The sequence below is a fragment of the Stegodyphus dumicola genome, chromosome 8 (assembly GCF_044657685.1).
Source record: "Stegodyphus dumicola isolate Sdum_Otavi_A_Nest chromosome 8, ASM4465768v1".
Classification (NCBI taxonomy): Eukaryota; Metazoa; Arthropoda; class Arachnida; order Araneae; family Eresidae; genus Stegodyphus; species Stegodyphus dumicola.
In genome coordinates this window covers 51902669-51922192 of record NC_140775.1, presented here as the reverse complement: position 1 = coordinate 51922192, position 19524 = coordinate 51902669, and the positions used below count along the sequence as shown (strand labels likewise).

The 19524-nt window shown below is 34.2% G+C and overlaps 1 protein-coding gene across 1 annotated transcript in view; it reads left to right on the top strand.

Moving 5' to 3' along the window:
* LOC118197877 (uncharacterized) overlaps window positions 1-19147 on the top strand; it is a 34663-nt gene extending 15516 nt beyond the window's left edge. The window contains exons 2-3 of the mRNA XM_085822933.1: window positions 15712-16082; window positions 18814-19147. Coding sequence (XP_085679059.1) covers window positions 15803-16082; window positions 18814-18866 — 333 coding nt within the window. The 5' untranslated portion in view covers window positions 15712-15802 and the 3' untranslated portion in view covers window positions 18867-19147. The remainder of the gene's footprint in view (window positions 1-15711; window positions 16083-18813) is intronic.
* Window positions 19148-19524: the final 377 nt, after the last annotated feature.

Sequence of the window (19524 nt, the reverse complement as noted above, 5' to 3'; positions counted from 1 at the left end):
GGTGGAGAGTTCTGCTCACTTCAAATAGACCCAGGTTTATGGCCAACATGGTCTGTTGTACCGCACTTCTAATTTTGACCCATAGATGTCACGAGGCAAGGCCGACTCGAAACACATTCCGATAATCACCTTTCACTTCTGAATCTCATAGGCTACTGTCAAATTTTGGTAATTTATCTCACTATTCATGCCCTTTAAGTATCGGCAATTTTTGTCATATCCGACGATTATACTTTCTCGAAATCAGATAACTGCACTTTGGGGCATATGCCATGTTGTTAATGTAGTTTCCTACATGGTATTTATTGGTGGAGGCGTGACGTATATCAGAGCCGCAGATATGGACATTTGCATGGATGTACAAATACTTACTGGTAGAGAGTGTATATGACTCAACATGTCATGTTTGTTCGCACCTATTCGTGACATTTCTTTTCGAAAGCATAGTATATTCCAGCATTGTTTTTCCCATTTGAAGCATACAGAAAGTAAAATGAACGTAACAATGCTAACTTCTTAAATGTAATTCTCGCAATCGGTACTGCATCTCTTAGACTATATGTAGGTGTAGTTAAGATTTCAAAACGCACGACCTTAATCTGCTCATTAAAATGTTTTATATTAATTTTCATAATAAATAGCCTGGGTTAAAAATTAAATCTAATTACATCTTTTGTCAGAAAAGCTCCAGGGCAATTTTTTTTATTCCCGAGTTTGGAGTAGTAAAGAAGAAAAAAATGTTTCCTGGTATGTACTCTTACTTGACATGACCTTGGACATATTTGCATGCAAATTTAAAGTGGTAGGGCTGTGCTTAGCAACGCACTGTTTGGATTGTTGTCGCATTCGTTAAGGTGACACAATGGATGCTAATTGTGAGCAAATAGTGAACGTTAAGTTCTGTGTTCAGCTCGGAGAAACTCCTATTGAAACGTGGAACATGATTAAGCAAGCATATGTAGGCGAGATACTTTCAAGTTGTGTTTTCGAGTGGCACAAAAGGTTTCGTGAATGCAGATTCAGTGCAAGACGATCCCAGAGCAGGTCGCCTGTCTGTAGCATATACCGATGTAAATGTGGAGCGTGTAAGGCAGTTATTGAAAGAAGACCGTCGTGTAACTGTGCGTATGATATCAGAAGAACTGAATTTGAATCGTGATGTGTCATAAGACTTCACCCGAAGATTTAGGGAAACGGACACTTATGCAAGAATCGTCCCTCACTCACTAACAGATGAACAGAAGAGGAAAGACGAAGAATTTCTGCTAAACTATTGGATAGAGCCAGACGTGATCCCACATGTGTGTCAAAGATTATTGTGTTTTTTTTTCTTATTTCCGTGAGTGAGAAGTTGACTGAAAGGAAAGCTTCATCAAGATTATTGCAGACATCCAGGGGACTGCGACATATGAGCTTGCAAGCATCACAGTTGAAGATTTCTCCGCTTGTTTCCAAGACCTCCAGAAACGTTGGCAGTTGTGTATAGATAGCAAAGGGGACTCCTATGATAGCAGATAGGATCATTACTTGGTAAATGCAATTTCCTATTTTGTTACGACCTTTGTCCTGGAACTTTTCTGATAAGGGATGTGTATCAGTTGCTGGTTGATTGATTTTAATTAACACATGAAGGCTGTCTGCTAAGGGAAAGAAGCTTTTTAAAAGAGAAACTGTCTTGCATTAACGTTACACACGGAAGTATTTTAAAAATTACTTTTATTAGACACAGTATTAAGGTAATTTATATTGCGGCTTTAATAAGTATTCTGACCTTTGACATATATTTGTAGGTGGTGGGGATGTTTGAAAACATTTTTGTGGGATTCTACGGCGTACTTACCTTCTTCTATCTTCTTTATGATAATTTTTTAGTTTGGATCTTGTAGAGGAAATATGAATCTGAAAACCATGATAAAAACATTTTTTGTAATATAACATTTCACTATTTTTTAGTATCTTTGCTGCTAAAATGTTTTGACAGGATGAAAAATTTATTTCAAAACACCTTCGTTCCTAATTTTTAATAATGTTAGGATGCATAAAATAATATTTTCCTGGTTTATAACTTTGTCATATTAATTAATAATTTTGTTTTATTGTTTGAGGGTTTGCAGTTCTTTATTTCTGCTGTAACATAGTCTTTCCTTTCTGCCGTTCATATTTCTTAATATCGAAAATGTCTGATTTTAAAGAAAATTTTCCGCGAAAAAGCATTCTCAATAAAGTTAGAAAAAAAAAAAAACATGAAAGCAGTATCTTTAGTGCTGGTAATAATCAACCACCCAAATCTATAATTTTCTGTCAACATTTTGGTAATTTTAGAAAGCCTTCGGCCCAGAAACTTTATCCCAGGAAACAGATCCTCATTTCGGACTCACGGTCACGTTGGGACGTCCTGTGCAGAATGGAAGATAGAAGTCCGAAGGAGCTATGCCGGGTCTATATGGTGGGTATGGTAAAAGATCGCATTCGATTCCGTTCAGAGTCCAGCCAGTGAACGCAGACACATTTAGTCTTGCATTATCTTGATGGAACATCATGTTTTTCCTTGATAGCAGCCTCAACACGGTCTAGCATCTCGCTGTACATCTTACTGTCGACGGTTTCACCTTTTTACAGATACTCTTTGTGGATAAATATCACGGCAATCCTACCAGATACAAAGCATGATCTTTTCGTTATTCAAATTGTGCTTTGAGACGCTGACGACGGTCCTACCAGGCTCAGGCTATAACCCCGTTTTGGCCTGTGTTGTTGAAGTAAATCCACCTTTCATCAGTGACGATCCGGTTGAGAATTTTGTCCTTGAGTTGATATTCGAGCAGATTAGTACAGGCCCGAACACGTCTGCAGTTACCTGCTTGAGTCAGCTCATGCGGCACTCAGCGATTGAACTTGTACGTTAAGTTTATGCGATGCAAAGCGCTGGTTGCATACTGATCTTCCACAAGTTCTCGCAGGCGGGCCAGAGCGCTGTGTTTCTTTTATGTCATAATCCTTTTTTTTTTTTTTGAACTTTTAGTACAAAACCGTCACAGTGTCATATGATACGACATTAGTATCTAAAGCTATACGCATGATTTGGTGACATTCTGTAGCTAACTTTTTGCAACAGAACTGGAAATAAATGATAATTCTAATCTGGTAGCCTGATAGTTCCATTTCGGATACCTTCTGCTTGATGATAACATTATTATACAAATTTCACAACACGGGGTTCTAAAGCAAGTATCTTTCTTTAAAATGCCAAAAATTGTTTGGCAAAATATGATTAAGGACGCCAAAGCAAACTGGTTTGCGCAGACGATATTTTGCGGTGGCGGGAAGCTTTCGTTAAAACCCGATAGTTCAATCTCTTATTTTTCGTAACTTTCGCTTATGTTTTTCCATATGTTGGCAGTTGGAGCTTGAAAAGTGACAAGCGGAATAAATTTAATTCTTAATATGTTTTGGAGACTGCATTATTTCGTGATTATCAGGCACTTTTATTTTGATGTTGCCAGCAGTTATCAAAATTAACTAAAACTGTTAAAAATAAATTTACATGACACAAGAAAAGAATTTGTCTGGAAGTCGGTCTTAAATTCAGTTTTGCAAGAAATATTGCAGTACATAGAATTTTGAAAAAGCGTGGATGAATCTTTCACAAACTTCTTGAATCAAACAGTATTTTTATGTGTCATGGATTTATCAATGAAATAAAACAATATCCATAAATACGAAGCTATTTATCCGCTTGGAATTTAGCCTATTAGAGATCAGATTTGAAAAAGTCCATAAAATAAGGCATACTGGTAAATCTAGCATAATTCGAGAAAGGATTGCTAGAGAAAATTTGAAATTTCAAAATGAATGAAGATGCATTTTTCTGTTCCGTTTTGTTTCTCATAAATTGCATCTTTTTGAAAAACGAGATTTGCAAATATGCCTGAAGCATCATTATGAAAATAATGATGCTATTTGGGGATAATCACTCTTGAGCCTAAATACATGCTCAATTTTCAGTCAAGTATAATTTTTTATGAATGATTTCTTAAACTGTATCCCAAACCGTTCATATACGTAATACAATTTAAAAGATAACGATCTTATGTTGCGTGAATTGGTAACAATGTTGATTTGCCTGGCCGAGGAGGTTGTGTAATGTAACGATTGTGTAGTGTAACAACATGTGTGTAATATCTATCCTATTCACGTTTACAGCGTCAAAATGAAAGTTCCCACGTCTTTCATAAGTTTACTAGGCTATTATGTATAAATCTGTTTACTCATCATTATCGAAGTCAACGCATTTCTCCCCTTTTCTGATGTATTTTGAACTTAATAACATTCAGCACATAAGCCATTTTCTGGATAGTGGAAAGAGCAGATTACACTTCCTCTTTCCTTTTACTTCCTTTGCTAAAACACAGCGCTTTGTCATTTACTAGTATTTGCATACTTAACGGTTATTCAGTGAAACGAATTACGACGCCGAGAAGCTTGGTAACTTGTATTCTCAGTGTTGTAATTTCGGACGTTTGTAGTGGACACCAGCAGGTGATTGTTGGTATATGTTTACTAGAAATTCTAACTTCCCTTGTTTGAAGGGAAGTTTCAAAGTGAGCTGTTTAACAATTTCCTAGTCAGCATCGCCTTTGAAATTAATAGTATTCTAAGAAAAATATATATATATTCTGATTTTACCACAGCGCTGAATTCCGATTCCAGAATGCCAATAGATCTCTAATGGAGTTTTCATCGATATTAATGTTTATCATTCCATTTTTTATGAATTAAAAATCAGTCTGTTATGTATAAAACCGGAAATCTGTACAGTCTTTTGAGAATCGGAATTCTTTTTATATAGACCACACGCTGGAACTATATTTAGAGGGTGTGTTTAAATGTTGTAAACAATTTTGGTATTCGTTAATATCTTTAATGCAAACTTATCAAAAATTGTTCACACAGTATCCTATTGTGCATTTATCATTAAAGTGATGTGAATAATATGGCCATTGCAAAAAACATAAAATTATAAAGTTATATTCTACGTGGTTGCGAAAACTGCCAGTTCCCAACTTTTAATTTGTCATTAAAATTTAATAAATATCTAATGTATATAATTTTAAATTAAATTTTTGATCCATCCAGTTGACAGATTTTATGAACATTAGCAATTAGAACATTAGCATTGTATTTTATAAAAGGTGTTTCTAATAAGCGACATATACAGTTAGTCACAAAAGTCTGCGTACAGACTAAATTTTAAATTTAAAAAAGTTCCCTATTGAAACTAAATATTAAAAAAATAAAACTTTAAGAAACTACCCTTTTCGTACCTTAAAATTTGGATTTGATATTACTTTTCTTGATGTACGCAGACTTTATTGACTAACTGTAAGCACTTCGGTATAGGATCTGTTGGCAGTTTTCCACTCTAGTTAATAAACTGTGAATTCATCTGTTCTGAACATTTCCAAATCAAAATTGTGTTCTTTGTTTTCAGTTCCGTACAGTGGCGTAGCTAGGGATGGGAAGAGGCGACATATGTTCCCGGGCGCAATACCCGGGGGTGCCAAACTTGCGTAACGAAATTTTAGAATGAAATGTTTTCCGTTCTTGGCAGACAGAAGAGGGGTGCGAAATCCTAGCTACGGTTCTATTTCGCTATTCTTCATTTCAATAAGTTGGAATAGTATTCTTGCCCCCGCGTGAAGAACGATTGTAATTCTAGTCTGAATTTTATTGAAGCGGATTAACTCCTAATTCCGAATTTTTTAACACTTGGTGTTTTAAAAAACTGAACGCTTAATGTGATTTTTCTGGAAATGCGTTTTTTGTTATTTTGAGCAATTTGAATTTAAGTCACTCATAAAAGACATTCATAAAACATTCATTCATGAATTCATAAGACATTCATAAACGCTTCACTTTTTTCCTATTATATTTGCTTAATGCTCTGTTTCGCTATGCTTTTCATTTTTATATTTAAAATTTCATAGCAAAATAGAGATATTAAACGAGAGCAATAAAAAGAGTAAGTGAAGAATAGAAATTTTTAACTGCTGTTTTTGTTATGGCGTCCAATAAAAAGAAGCAATACTTTGCAAAATAACGAACTGTCACAGAATTGATGAAGCAATAATTGTTTTACCGAGTTTGTATGACAGCTCTTGCTGTGTCAAAAATGCTTCATTTTTTTAATTATAAGAGCTTCATCCTATTTTATGCAGGCCTATATGTTTAAATGATCGATTAATGGGAGAATAAAACAAGTTTAAAATACGAAACTAGTTGAAGTAAAAATACACACACACAAAGAAAAAAAAGTGAGGGAGGGCCCTTTGTTTGTAAAGATTAAAAGGCAATGAATAGATTTTTAGATGCTTATGTTTTTTGAATAAAACAAAAATAAAAATTGGAGCTGATACGCAAAAAATTCATTATTATGTACTAAGGCAATATTTTTTATAGTAGAACAATAAGTTTTATAGTTTTGAGGATTCGCGAAAAAAACGTTTGACACAGGAAACAAACTTTTACACCCCACTACATTGTTCGCATTCAGTTTTTGAATCAAGTTTTAGATTGTCTGTTTTTTAGTATTCAAACTGCTATGCCAGACTGATTTTCGTGTGCTTCCTGAGGTCTTAGCAAATAGGAAAGCAATATTAATTGGATGGGATTGAATTATTTGATTTTAGCAAAGCACATACAGATTTATGTGCTTGCAGGGGGTTGCTTTTCGCGGAGATCTTTCTGTGGGAAAACATAACGTTTACAGAGATTTTAACCCGATTCAATCTTCCGTTGTCCATCGATCTTATATACTCGAATTTTGGTGAACTATAGTATTAAGAAGATGAAACGAAACACTTAGAACAATATCTGAGTAATTTTTAGAGAAATTAATTTGCATGTTTGTATTCAGATTAGGAAATGACACTTGAAACTTTTCTAATCAATTAATATTAGTTGTCGTTAGTTATAAAACAGAATAATGCTTTCAAATCCAAATGTTAAAACAATTTTTAATTATTATTTAAATACGTTAAAAAAATGAATCTGCGTATCTACGAATTTTCAATTACACTGACTACCAATATGTATTTGGGCACCTATGAAAATGACGATATCTGCGGTCCTAAGGTACGTCACGGACTGCGCCGGTATATATCGTGTAGGAAACAGCATCGGCTTTAGTCGCATGCAGGATGCCTCGCAGATCGGAGCTCTCTGATTTCGAGAAAGGTATAATTATCGGATATCACAAATGTGGCCGATCCTTAAGGGACATATCTAGCGATCTGAATTACCCAAAATCGACAGTGGTCTATGTGATTAAGAAGTGGAAGGTGAGCGGTGATTGTCAGAATGTGCCCCGAGTCGGCAGACCAACGAAACTGGGAGATAGAGACCGACAAGTGCTGTCCAGAGAAATTCGGAAGAACCGCACCCAACCGATGGCCCTCATCCGCGAGGAGTTTCAACAGGCATCCGGGAGTATTGTTTCAATGAATACCATCCGTAAGGAAGCACATCTGCTTTATTTTCATGGTCGTGCTGCTGCCCATAAGCCTTTGATCACAAAGTCCAACCGCGCTACTCGGTTAATGTGGTGCAAAGCACATCGAAATTGGACCGTAGATCAGTGGAAACGGGTTCTTTGGAGTGACGAATCAAGGTTTACTGTTCGGATGGCAGGGTCTGGTTCTGGCGTTTACCTGGAAAACGTCTCCTGCCAGAATGCATTGTGCCAACAGTCAAGTTCGGCGGAGGTGGAATTATGGTCTGGGGGTGTTTCCCCTGGTATGGGCAGGGACCCATGTCCCCATTCATGGTAAGCTCAACTCCGATGCCTACTGCACTATTTTGGATGACAATGTGCTTTCTACGTTGTTGCAGTTTCACGGGTTGGACCCCTGTTACTTTCAGGACGACAATGCTAGTTGGCATGTTTCGACGTTAACCAAGGCTTGGTATGCTGCCAATTGGAGTTCATCGAATGGACTGGCCTGCCCAGAGTCCAGACCTGAACCTATCGAGAACCTCTGGAACGAGTTGCATCGCCGAATTCAGGGGTGTACTACCCGTGCAAAATCGGTGAAGGAACTTCTATGTCTTCTCCAAGCCGAGTGGAAGAAAATACCACTAGCTGTCATACAAAGACTTGTGGAAAGTATGCCCCGGAGGGTCCACGCTGTAATTACCTCTCGTGGAGGCTCTACCAACTATTGATTTTGAATAAAGTTAGTTTTTCATTTCTTTCACAGGTGTCCAAATACTTATTGGTAGTCAGTGTATAATGTGCAAATCTGTGAAATTGGTTTATTCTACTAATATTGCGTTTCATCACAGTGTTTTAGTAGTTACTGACATTTATCGTATCCGAAAAATATCTGCATGATAGAGCGGACTAGTGATTTTAAACTTTTATGATCGAATTTTTATCGCGACCATTGATATTAAACATAAAATGAAGATATAAAAATATTTATTATTATTTCTTTGGTATATATTTCTTTGGTAAACAGTATATACATAAGGTGTGTGTGTGTGATTATGGCAAAGCCTCGAGGGCTATCTGCCTAAGAGGAGGGATGCCTTCGTGGAAGACTTTCTAAGGGAAACTGTCTCGTATACACGTTACACATGGGGAAAACCACGAAAACGCCCATGCAGCCAGCCCGTTCGCGGGATTCGAACCTCGGACCGAACTACCAGTGTTCAGCGTCTTTACCGCTCGGCCGCTGGTGGGCCTGTATATACATAAGAAAATAAGTAGGATATGTTTCAGCTATACAAAAATTAATGAAGGAAAATCACGTTTTAATGAGACGGATGTGATTGATTTTTGCTGCATAACAAAATTAAATCATAGTGCAATATTTGATACTACTCAACGTAAAGCATCTTCATTATTTTAGCTTTGAATGATATTTGATTTTAATAAGCGTTAAAGCTGAGAAAGTACTAGTTTCACGTAAGTATGTGGTTCTGAATGGCCGAGAAACTTTTAATGCCATTTCAGAAATTGTGAGAAATTCAGTTCTAGACACGATCCAGAATTCAGTCAAGTATTTTTGTGAAAATAAATCTTAAATAAATATAAATGAATAGTAAGTTTTTAAGTCATTTGCTAGCTCAGCAAATTCCTCTTGGGCTTGATATGGCAAGTGTTGAAGCTAGTTAATATCAAGGGTTTTAGAATTCAAGATAACTTTTGAATTCAAATTTCAGTATGGAATATTTTGCAAAAAATGCGTTTCCAGAGTTTTTAAGTGATCTGTTATTTTTTCACTTATAAAATTGTTGATAATCGAAAACGTTTCGTATGAATCATTTTTTAAGCTGTTCTTCCAAATGCGGATATTTTAAAAATAAAACCTTCAATTTTATCATTCGAAGTAAATATATTGCTATTTCTCCCTGGAGATTAATTTCTCAAAAATATCTGACAAAATAAAATTTCATAGGCATAAGTCATTTTGAAACAGTAGCAAGATCATATTTAATTTCGTCTTCTAGTAATAATATTAAATCTCGCCCTCTTGATATCCATTTTACTTATGCATATAATAAATTTTTGTATTTGTACTCCCTTTTTTTTGGGGGGGGGGCATAGGTTTTAATATAATTTATAATTCTGATAATAGCTTTTAAACCACATCGTTTCAAATCAGTTGCTAATTTTTTTTGGAAGGGCTTCAGTATAAAGACGGTTCCATGATCATTACCAGCAGTATTAACAAATGATTTAAAATCAGTGCCTCCGCTTCTCACCGTTTTTGGACAATCAGTGTATACTCGAAAGCTATTTGTTGATTCTAAACCTTTTAGTGTTAAAAAGAAATGCAATTTTTTTATGCATGTTTTCTGTTCTTGTATGTTCTTCTTCCAAAGGACAAACTAACTATTCTTCTTCGATGTTTTCTTTATTAATGTATCTGATATACTGACAACTGAGCTGTTTTTGGAATACCAGTTGCTTCCTAGAAAAATAAACTAGGAATTTAATTTTCTTAAGTCTAGTAATAATTTTATTGTTGCTGACTTCAGACATTCTGTTAGCAGTGTCGTTTGACAAAAGAAGTTTACGAATTCTATCGCTATATCTACTTCTGGGAAGTATTTTTACGATTTTAACAACAGCAGGTAATATAAGATCTCCAATGGTGAATGGCTTTTTATTTTTATCTATCAGATACGAAACTTCGTATGACACAAGTAAATATTTTTTGCCATAGTCATAATTTTCTTTTTTTTTTTTTAAATTCCTACTATTAGCTCATACTATCATCTTCAGATTTTCAATCGTTAATGCAATACTTTTTATTCACCCACTCAAGATGTTCAAATACATTTTTTTAAAAATTGTAGTGGATGACACTTGATGTTAATACAGTTCTTTCACGTATTAAAAATGTTTAATTAAATTTTTGTTTGTATTTTTAAAATTTTTCTTTAACCTAAATAGAATTGACTTTCAAAATGTTTTTTAGGTACAACTCTGATATACGCCTTAATTTCACCAAATGTGGCGACATGTGTTCTGCGCTGGTTTTTGGCGCGATTGCGTGTTCTATGGCAACCCTGTTCACGTTGAACAATCTTTCGCTGGAGCTCGTTGATTCGCGTCTGTGTCTGAGAAGATGGGAGGGAAAGATAAAATGGTAGAAGTTGTTGAATTGAAGTTCGGCAAAAGGAAATATCATTGTGGATGAACACTTGATGCTAAAACAATTTTTCACATATTAAATTTTTTTTTTTGTATTTTTAAAATTTTGCTTTGATCTAAGCAGGAATTGACTTAAATTTTTTTTTTTATATTACTTGTTTTTTTATTGGCATACGAATGATGCTTGGATTTAAGAAGTATGGCAAAGAGGCTCATTACCATCACACTTGTCGAAAGTAAATTCAAGTCTGAGAAATGTCTCTTGAGACTTTCTTTTCTGCATAATAGATGTCTCTTCCTAATTATTAGATCCTATTTCAAGACACTTTCTAGCAGTGCCATCTGCGTCATTACATTTGTTACTCAAGTTTAATAATTTATCCATGCTTACAGAATATTTTTAAAAGGTAAAAATATCTCATAATTATTCAAATGAATGCCAACCTTAACCTATAAAATCCAATATTTTTACACACGATGTGGCTATAAGACAGGTAACTGTAGTGCTGGATTATGACTACATTGGTCGCAATGGCGCCAATGTAGTTCTCGGTATTATATTATTCTTAGTCTCGGTATTACATACTATGCATTTGCAAGTACTATGCCTGCATGTTACGTACTATGCATTTGCTGCTTATTTTGATTCTGAAATAGCTTCTAGTATATGCTGAAATTGCAGTGCGACATCGCTTTTATGATATACTTAGTAGTACTCTTCAGTATCTAAGTATAATTTACAGCTGAACTTGGGGGGTACTGCGATTTTATAAATTTGCCGCACAGGAAATGCGATATATTAATGATGATGAATAATATTTTGATGATATTTCATCTATATTAATCTATATATATCTTTTTTCCAACATTCCGCTTTGTTATCCCATTTTAGCCTCATCCACAGTTTAAGACACGCTGGAATAAAAACGCTATACATTGATACGTTTGAGTATATAGAAAATTAGATACAGCTTAAAAAAATTTTAGATGCGAAATTATAATCTGTAACTTAACTGATAGATTTTGGGGAATGTTGAAGATTTAAACGATGTCTTTTCACCATCTACAGTAGGTTTATTACCTTAAATTAATTTATTTTAAATAAAAGAATGATTAAGGATTAAACAGATTTAGATAAGTGACTTAGATGCTTATTTTCTGTCGATACATTCGTGTTTTTTAAAGTGAAATTTGAAAGCTGTCTCGGTCAGTATATGTTAAATCGTAATGGTATGGAACTTTATGAATTCCCTATTATTTGAGAAATGACGTAGTATGTATTGATCTTTAATGTTTCAACTCAAGTTTTAATAAAACAGAGAAAAGAGTCAAAATTTGTCATTGAACTTTTGAGATGCCGGCCATTTTTGTAACTGATAGAAAAGAAAATAACAAAATGCAAAGACGACAGAACTTTGAACCTTGTGATGTTGTTTATGATGGTATAAAATTTTCTGAAAGTTTTGTAAAGCATAATTTATTTTGCATATCAGTAATATTTTTATGAAAGGCTATAAGAAGTAAACCTTTTCTTGGTATCAATGTGGAAAAACAATCTACGTGACCTACTTGAACTACATTCCTTTTCCTCTCCTGAAAACAAAATTTACTAATATAGTTGTCCTTGAAAAGTGCAGAGCAGAATAATATAAATTTTGGCACCCCCAAACTAACACGATACACTCCCGCTTAACCTAAAAGGAGAGAGGAGTATCCTATAACACAATTGAGCAGAAAAAACTATTATGAAATTACTTGTATTTTCGAGGAGTTTGATTTGGAGAGTAAATTCATTTGGTTATTTAAATTAAGTCAGGGTCCACAACATGAAGTCAAAGCTTTAAAACAGAAGCAGTGCTTTTGTTTATATTACTTTTGTATTTCAGTTAAAGTTGCTGAGAAACGGAAGATAGTGGCTGTAACTTCATTCATTTTAACAATTAAGCAGTTTATTTTTAATGAATTATTTAAATATTTATATACCATAAATTACATTATTAAATTCCTCTCTGTTGTGGATAAGAACAATTCCTAAACACTGTGAAATCTGCTATCACTAGTGCTATCCCACACAATTTTTTTCACTCCTTCAGCAGAACAGCGATTGAGCGGTAAAGTCGCCGGACACTGGTAGTTTAGTCCAAGGCTCGAATCCTGCAAACGGTCTGGCTGCATAGGCGTTTTCGTGGTTTTCCCCATGTGTAACATCTATGCGAGCCATTTTGCCATGGAAAGTACTCCACGAAGGCATCCCTTCCCTTAGGCCCTCGAGGCTTTGCTGTAATCACATAAACCAAACCAAATCTCCGTGATTCCCATCCTGAAGAATCGTCATCTCCAGACTCAATAATGTCGTATGTTTGCTGAGCCTAACACATCGCTCTCTGTGGGCGATATTAGCGGCTAAATCGTCAATGTTATTGTTCACTATCATTAGTAAGTTGAAATGAATCGATACACGAATGAGATCAATAAGGATATCATTGTCTGTCTTTGCGATGCGGGAAAAAAAAAAAAAAAAAAAAAAAAAAAAAAGACGTGCGTGGGGAAATAGAAAGCGTACTCCATAGGCTAACCGCTCATCCCTCTTTATATGCAACCGTGCACCTTACGAAGAAATCTGTTACAGTATGCCATACCATCACCGTCTGGAAGAATAAGGCCTGAGCCAACACGTCTCTAAGAGCTAGAAAGTACACGGCCATACACGCCTTTTAAATTTGTCTCATTAATTTTGTAACATCTACAATGTTTTTTCAGAATATATTATCATTATATTGCACATTATTGAGTTATGGTATTTAATACGTATTCTGGTGTATAATTCGTGTACATTCGGACACAAAGCCTTTGTTTGTAAGAATTTATTTATTTTGACTAATAGTTTAATTTTTAGTTAAAGCAACTTTACTGCTACTCTCCTTTTTACCCACGCATTCCTGCCATAATATAAATCGGTGTGCGTGATGATAATATAAATCATATATATTATCCTGCTATAATATAAATCAGTGTCAGATGAAGGGAGAAAGAAGCAAAGGATTCGGAATTTGATTTTGGAGCGTGTTATTGAATGCTTAAAGGCCACATTGTTGACTTACGAGCGATTTGATTCAGTGGCGATGAGTGCTTTTAGCCATTAGGCTTGTTCCGCCGTCTTCTACGAGCCAGAGCCATCCTGCGCTATTAAATTATCTTGTGAGCTGTTAGGCTAGTATAGTTACATTAATATTTTTAAGTTCAACATTATTTATTTAAATAAAGCCAAAAGTTTTGGCTTATGTAAACCCAAGTGTTTTCGTCTGTGGACTCTTTGTAATCCAATAAAAGGGTCATTTACACCCTTCTTCTAAATTTGTAATCATAGAGCCAAAAGATAATTTCTCTACTGTCTTTCTAGAGCTTGTTAGTTTGTTAGCAAAAAATATGAGATTATATGTTAGTATTATTCTTAAAGAATAACACAATGAATTTTATTCATAAGAGGAGAGATCGAATAAAAACTAAATTATTTAATTAGATAATTTTGTTACTGAAAAGAGAAAATGGGATAAAAGTTAAGGCAATTCATGTGAATATTTAATTATGAATATTTGAAAAACATTTTTACGTATGTGACGGAAATCCTAGCAAGATAGGCAGACAGCTCATTATGGAATGGACCTTCCATACGGTATATTACTTACTAGCGTAACATCATGTAGGTTTGATTAAATGTTTGAAGACACACAAATGAACGAAAATGTATCATTTAACTCTGATAATTCATTCTGCGTTGTGTTTCTAACGGTCGAACATACTTGCTTGAGTAATTTTGCGCTTTTGTTCGTGGTATGTTTGATATGAGCATTTTTTTCTTAGAGAGTACTTCATGAATGTCTTAGTTTTGCCCGCTCACAGTAATAAATTTACGTCAATGATTATGGATACCACATTTAGTCGCGTATTTTTACACCTAGCGTTTTAGCACGAACTTCTAAAAATTTTTTAAATGTTCACTTAATTTTCTCCTTCACAAGGTGTTAAAAAAAGGCGAGCTTACCTAAATTTTAAAATGGATTCCTCCACGCAGTGATTTGTTTTTCGCCTTACAAATTGATTTACTCGTGGACTTTAGAAGCATGGACTTTGAATGCTGAAGCGATAATGGTAAAGAGCTTTAAAAAAACGGATGCTGCTAATAGATCATTGCATATGGGAAGACTGACTGAAGTGAAGACGGTGATGATGGCGATGAATTAGATGCCATAGCAGATAACACTGACTGCAGTTCCCACTGCATTAAATGATTTGCTTAGGGACAACTCTTAACAGCGACCGAAATTCAGGATACAGCAAAGTAGAAATGACGATTTCGCACAAAATACTATAATAATAATATATTGTATATTCTTATTAGGATGCAAGTTTTTTTTTTGTATAATTAATACGTTGAAAATTACCATTTGTTCATGCATGAACTTTGTTAATTTGTTATGTTCTTACTATAACCGCAACCTTCATAAATTAAATTATTCGCATAATTTTCTCTGCCGATTTCGAGCGATAAAATTGTATAAAAAAAGAGGGGAGGAATGCACGATTAAAAATAGGATATGTTTTTCAACGTTTTAAAAATGACTCTGCTAGTGCTCGAGTGGTTAAAACCGATAAATAATACCGGTCGACTTGTATTCGATCCCAGGCAAACGGGTTAGTTATAGATATATAAACCAATTCCCCTTAGGAAGTCCTTCATGAAGGCATCCCCTCCCTTAAGCAGATAGCTCTCATGTGCTTTTTCATATTCAAATAGCCTAACTCAATCACATTTTAAAATGCGTCGAGAATTTTACGAAGGGAACTTCTATTATATCGAAAATTTGCTATGTAATTATAATGCATGAGGTAGTAAATTTGGCATCATTTTCCTTTGCAGATTTCTGAAAATAAATATTTCGGGAATGTGTTAAAATTTGCAAGGCAAAATATAATTTTAGTGCAAGAAGTATTTTTATTGCTTGTCATTAATTTTGTTTGATATTAACTTTACGTAAATTCTTTCATAGGCTGAACAGAGATTTGAAGAGATATTCGTCTGTCCTTATCGGAGCTGACATTTTTCACGCTTGTGTTACAGTATTCAGAAGACAATACGATATGAATCAAAGACGACAGAATGCAAACCAAAGTTACACCTGGGAATCCTACAAAAGTACACCGACAGGATCCCAAAACTATACCAAGGAGTCCTATAAGACTTCAGGACCCGTGCAGAGGAGTGCACCATCTGCTAGAGGTTATGACAACGTGCAAGTTCGGCACAGTGTAAAGGAGACTATGAAAACGAAAGTAACTGTTACTGCTAAGCAATATACGGAAGTGAGAGAGCACACAGTCAGAGAGACTGTGTCTGCCAAAATTTCAGGTCCTAAAGCGGGTAAGTAAATTAGTGTTAGGGAAACATTGTTTCATTTCTCTCTTTTTTTGGTTACATGAACTCTTAAAGCATTTCCATTCTTTTTCAAATAAATTTTGTTCAATTAACATTTCCCGGTTAAAGTAAATTAGGTGCACATTCACTTCTTGAAGTAAATTCAAGCTTAATTTTATATGTATAGGGTTTCCGTCCAGAAGTACAGCTCGAGAACTTGATTTGTCATTCAGTGACGAACCACTGTTTTGCAGAGAAAGTAGGAAACCTGGATTGCTTGAAAAACCTCATTGTTGAAGCAGCAGCTCTCGAATGCATAAGATTTTGACCATCGTTTTGCATTTTCCATGTTAAAAAGAAGGATATCTGCTTTGAACTCATAGAAAGATGTTGAATTGCTCTGAATATTAAAAATATGTTAGTAAAACTGTCTGTATGAAAATAAAAGGTGCCGAATCTTTCGAGAGCTTTACGATCCATGTACGGATAGAATATGCTGTAGTAGAAAATTGAAATACTAACGTGCTAAAAATTGTTCATATCGAAACAAATATTCGAACGATGATGTCAAGAAAGCAGATTTAGAGAATAAGGTGAAAGGAGACAATAAACCATCAGTAGCATAGAATAAAATACGGAACTGTAAAAAAGAATTATGTAAAAAGATTAAAAGATTTTCTTTTGTGGCTCTATATTCAGAGAAGTGTAAAAACCGGAAGTAATTAAGATTAAAATAATAGCTAAAGTAATTAACTGTAATAACAGTTCTGATAGTAATGACATTAATAGTAATGGTAGTTCTGTTTTGTAGTGTTCCGCAATGTTCTTTTCTCGAAATCTTGAACACATTTCTAGTAGGAAGACTAAAAGTCTGTATGGACGCCACATGACTTCCTTGTACGGCATATTAAATTATACATATTATTTTGCTGCATTTCATTTAAACTTATTTCCTGGAGTTTCATTAATCATAAAGTACAGAAAAAGAGAAGACACGAAATACAATTTAAAATACTTTAAAAAAAATTTTAGAATTAGTTTCTATGCTAAAACAAGCAGTTCGGCCAAGCGGGGCAGGAAGGCGGAATCAGTGCACAAAATTGAAAGCTTGTGTTTGGTCCCACTTGGCAAAAAGGACACTGAAGTGACTTAATCCACTATTCTAATTACGAGTTTAAACAAATAGCGGCTTCCTTAGGCTTAGGGCCACTTAACCCTCTCGCTGCGTATCCCACGATTTCCACGGGCAACGTACAAGTAGCAAAATTTGCGCAACCCCCGATTTCCGCGGGGATGAATTTTTGCCGTCTATTTAACTGTGCAACCCGCTGTTTCCCCGTTCAAGGTTTCCTTTCGGCTTTTCTGTGATGTTTAATTGTTTATTTAGATGTGGGCTAACAGATGGCGTTAATTGTCCACATTTCTGCCAAATATATAAGAATACGTAATGTAGCATTATGTGCGCGCTTTTCAGAGCTCGAGGAAGCGTTTCGTGAGTGATATGACCTATATTTCTGAAGATATTTCCAACACTGATAGTAGTTCTGACTCTGATTTTAAGAAATTATTATTGAAGAAAGTTATAGCGAAACTGATGAGAATTTCTCGGATTTCTCTGCAGATTGTGATGCATCTGAAAATTCAGTTTGTATTGAAAATGTTCGACAGTGGTGCAAAATTGTTATGCAAAATATTACATTACGCAAATATTTTTATCAGTACATATGTTTTACCTTTGTATTTTATAAAATAAATCATAATTTAACCAATATTAATTTTCAAAATTTTCCTTTTATATCATTATTCTTAAATTTCAGTATTCTGAAATTTCAGTATTCTTTTTCTATGATCTAATTAAACTCTTTTACAAAAAATTTTTGTATACCATAACTGTATAATGTATGTAGATTTGAAGTATGTAATAAAAAAATACGCAATTTTTGAACCTATTTTGAGAAAAAAGAGTATGCAGTGAGAGGTACGCAACTTTTTTGGTAATTCTACTACAATTGCAGGCAGATTAACTAAAGACAAAAAAACCCGAAATGGAGCATAAGAACAATATAATTCGAACACTTTAAAGCAGAAATTCCACAAGTTAGCTTTATGAGAGGAAATTAAAAAAAATTCCCTCTAATACTTTATGAGAGGGGAAAAAAAAAAAAAAAAGCTGATCACACGGAGTCTGGTAACAGTGGATCTGTCTCTGTATAAGTATGCACACGCACCTTTTTAAAATGAACTGTCTTCTGTAGGTCATTCTATTTAATTTTTTTGGTTTTCTTCCAAACAAAGATGGTAACTATGAAATTTCGCGCTTTATTTTTGATATTTACGTAGTGTTTGAATCCTTTTCGAAACTGTATAGATGAGAGATCTACTCAAATCGGAACATTAGTTAGTTGTGGAAAGTTTTTTTTAAGGCTTATTTCAGGCAAAATACCTCGGTGAATTTCGAGAGATAAACAAGAAGAATCCATTTGGTTCAAATTCAAGTTATTCGAAATAATTGTCCCTCCCTTTTTTTAGCAGAAGCTGCTACCTTTTAAAATAATTTAAGGTAATTGAACTGATGAGTGGTAGGGATTAAAGATGGTATGGTTTATTTCTGTAAAGGTGTAACACTTTTCATTTCAAGTCGTAATGGAATAAAAGATGAATTTTGACAATTTTTGTAAAGATGTAATAAATTTTTAAAGCATATTTATTTGCATTAATAGTATTTTTTTTCTTATAGGTACTTCAAAAGCTATTGGTGGTAGAAGTGCTTCAAGCAGAATGTATCGCTGATAAGTGATGCAATAAACATATTTTTCTCTATCAGAATAATTAGAATACATTTTGATTTCAGTAAAGGATTCTTAAAAAATTAGAAAAGATTCATTGTTTTGCTATTAGTTAATTGCATTTGAATGCGTTCTGTGTTCATTCTAGTGTGTAGTATGCCTTAAAGAAATGAGAAATTCTGAACGCTTATTTGTTAGATATTGTTTTTTTACATTTAGTTTTAACTTTAAAAATACCTGTAATAAGCGCACATTGAAAAATAAATTTGTATATTCGTAGCTAGAGTTATGATTTTCTTTCAATGTTTTATAAGTATTAGAAGTAATTTTTGATTACTATTGTTTTACTTCAATTTCGAGTTGATCCATAGGAAATTGATTGAGATCGTGAGATTCAGAATATTCATTTCATCTCGGGATTTCAGCAAAAATTCTCTGAGTGAAAGGGATTAAAACATTGATGCAGAGAAAATATGTACACTTCACTTCTGGTTTTAGAAAAAGAGGACAAGTGTATTTGATGCAGAATATAAGTGGAATGATTTCTTTGCATCTCCATTTTCTTTGAAATACAGTAATACATTTGTATGCATAATTTAATAAAGACATTAAAGTAGACGTTTCGGTTATAATACTCAGCACATTTTTCTGGAATCATAGAT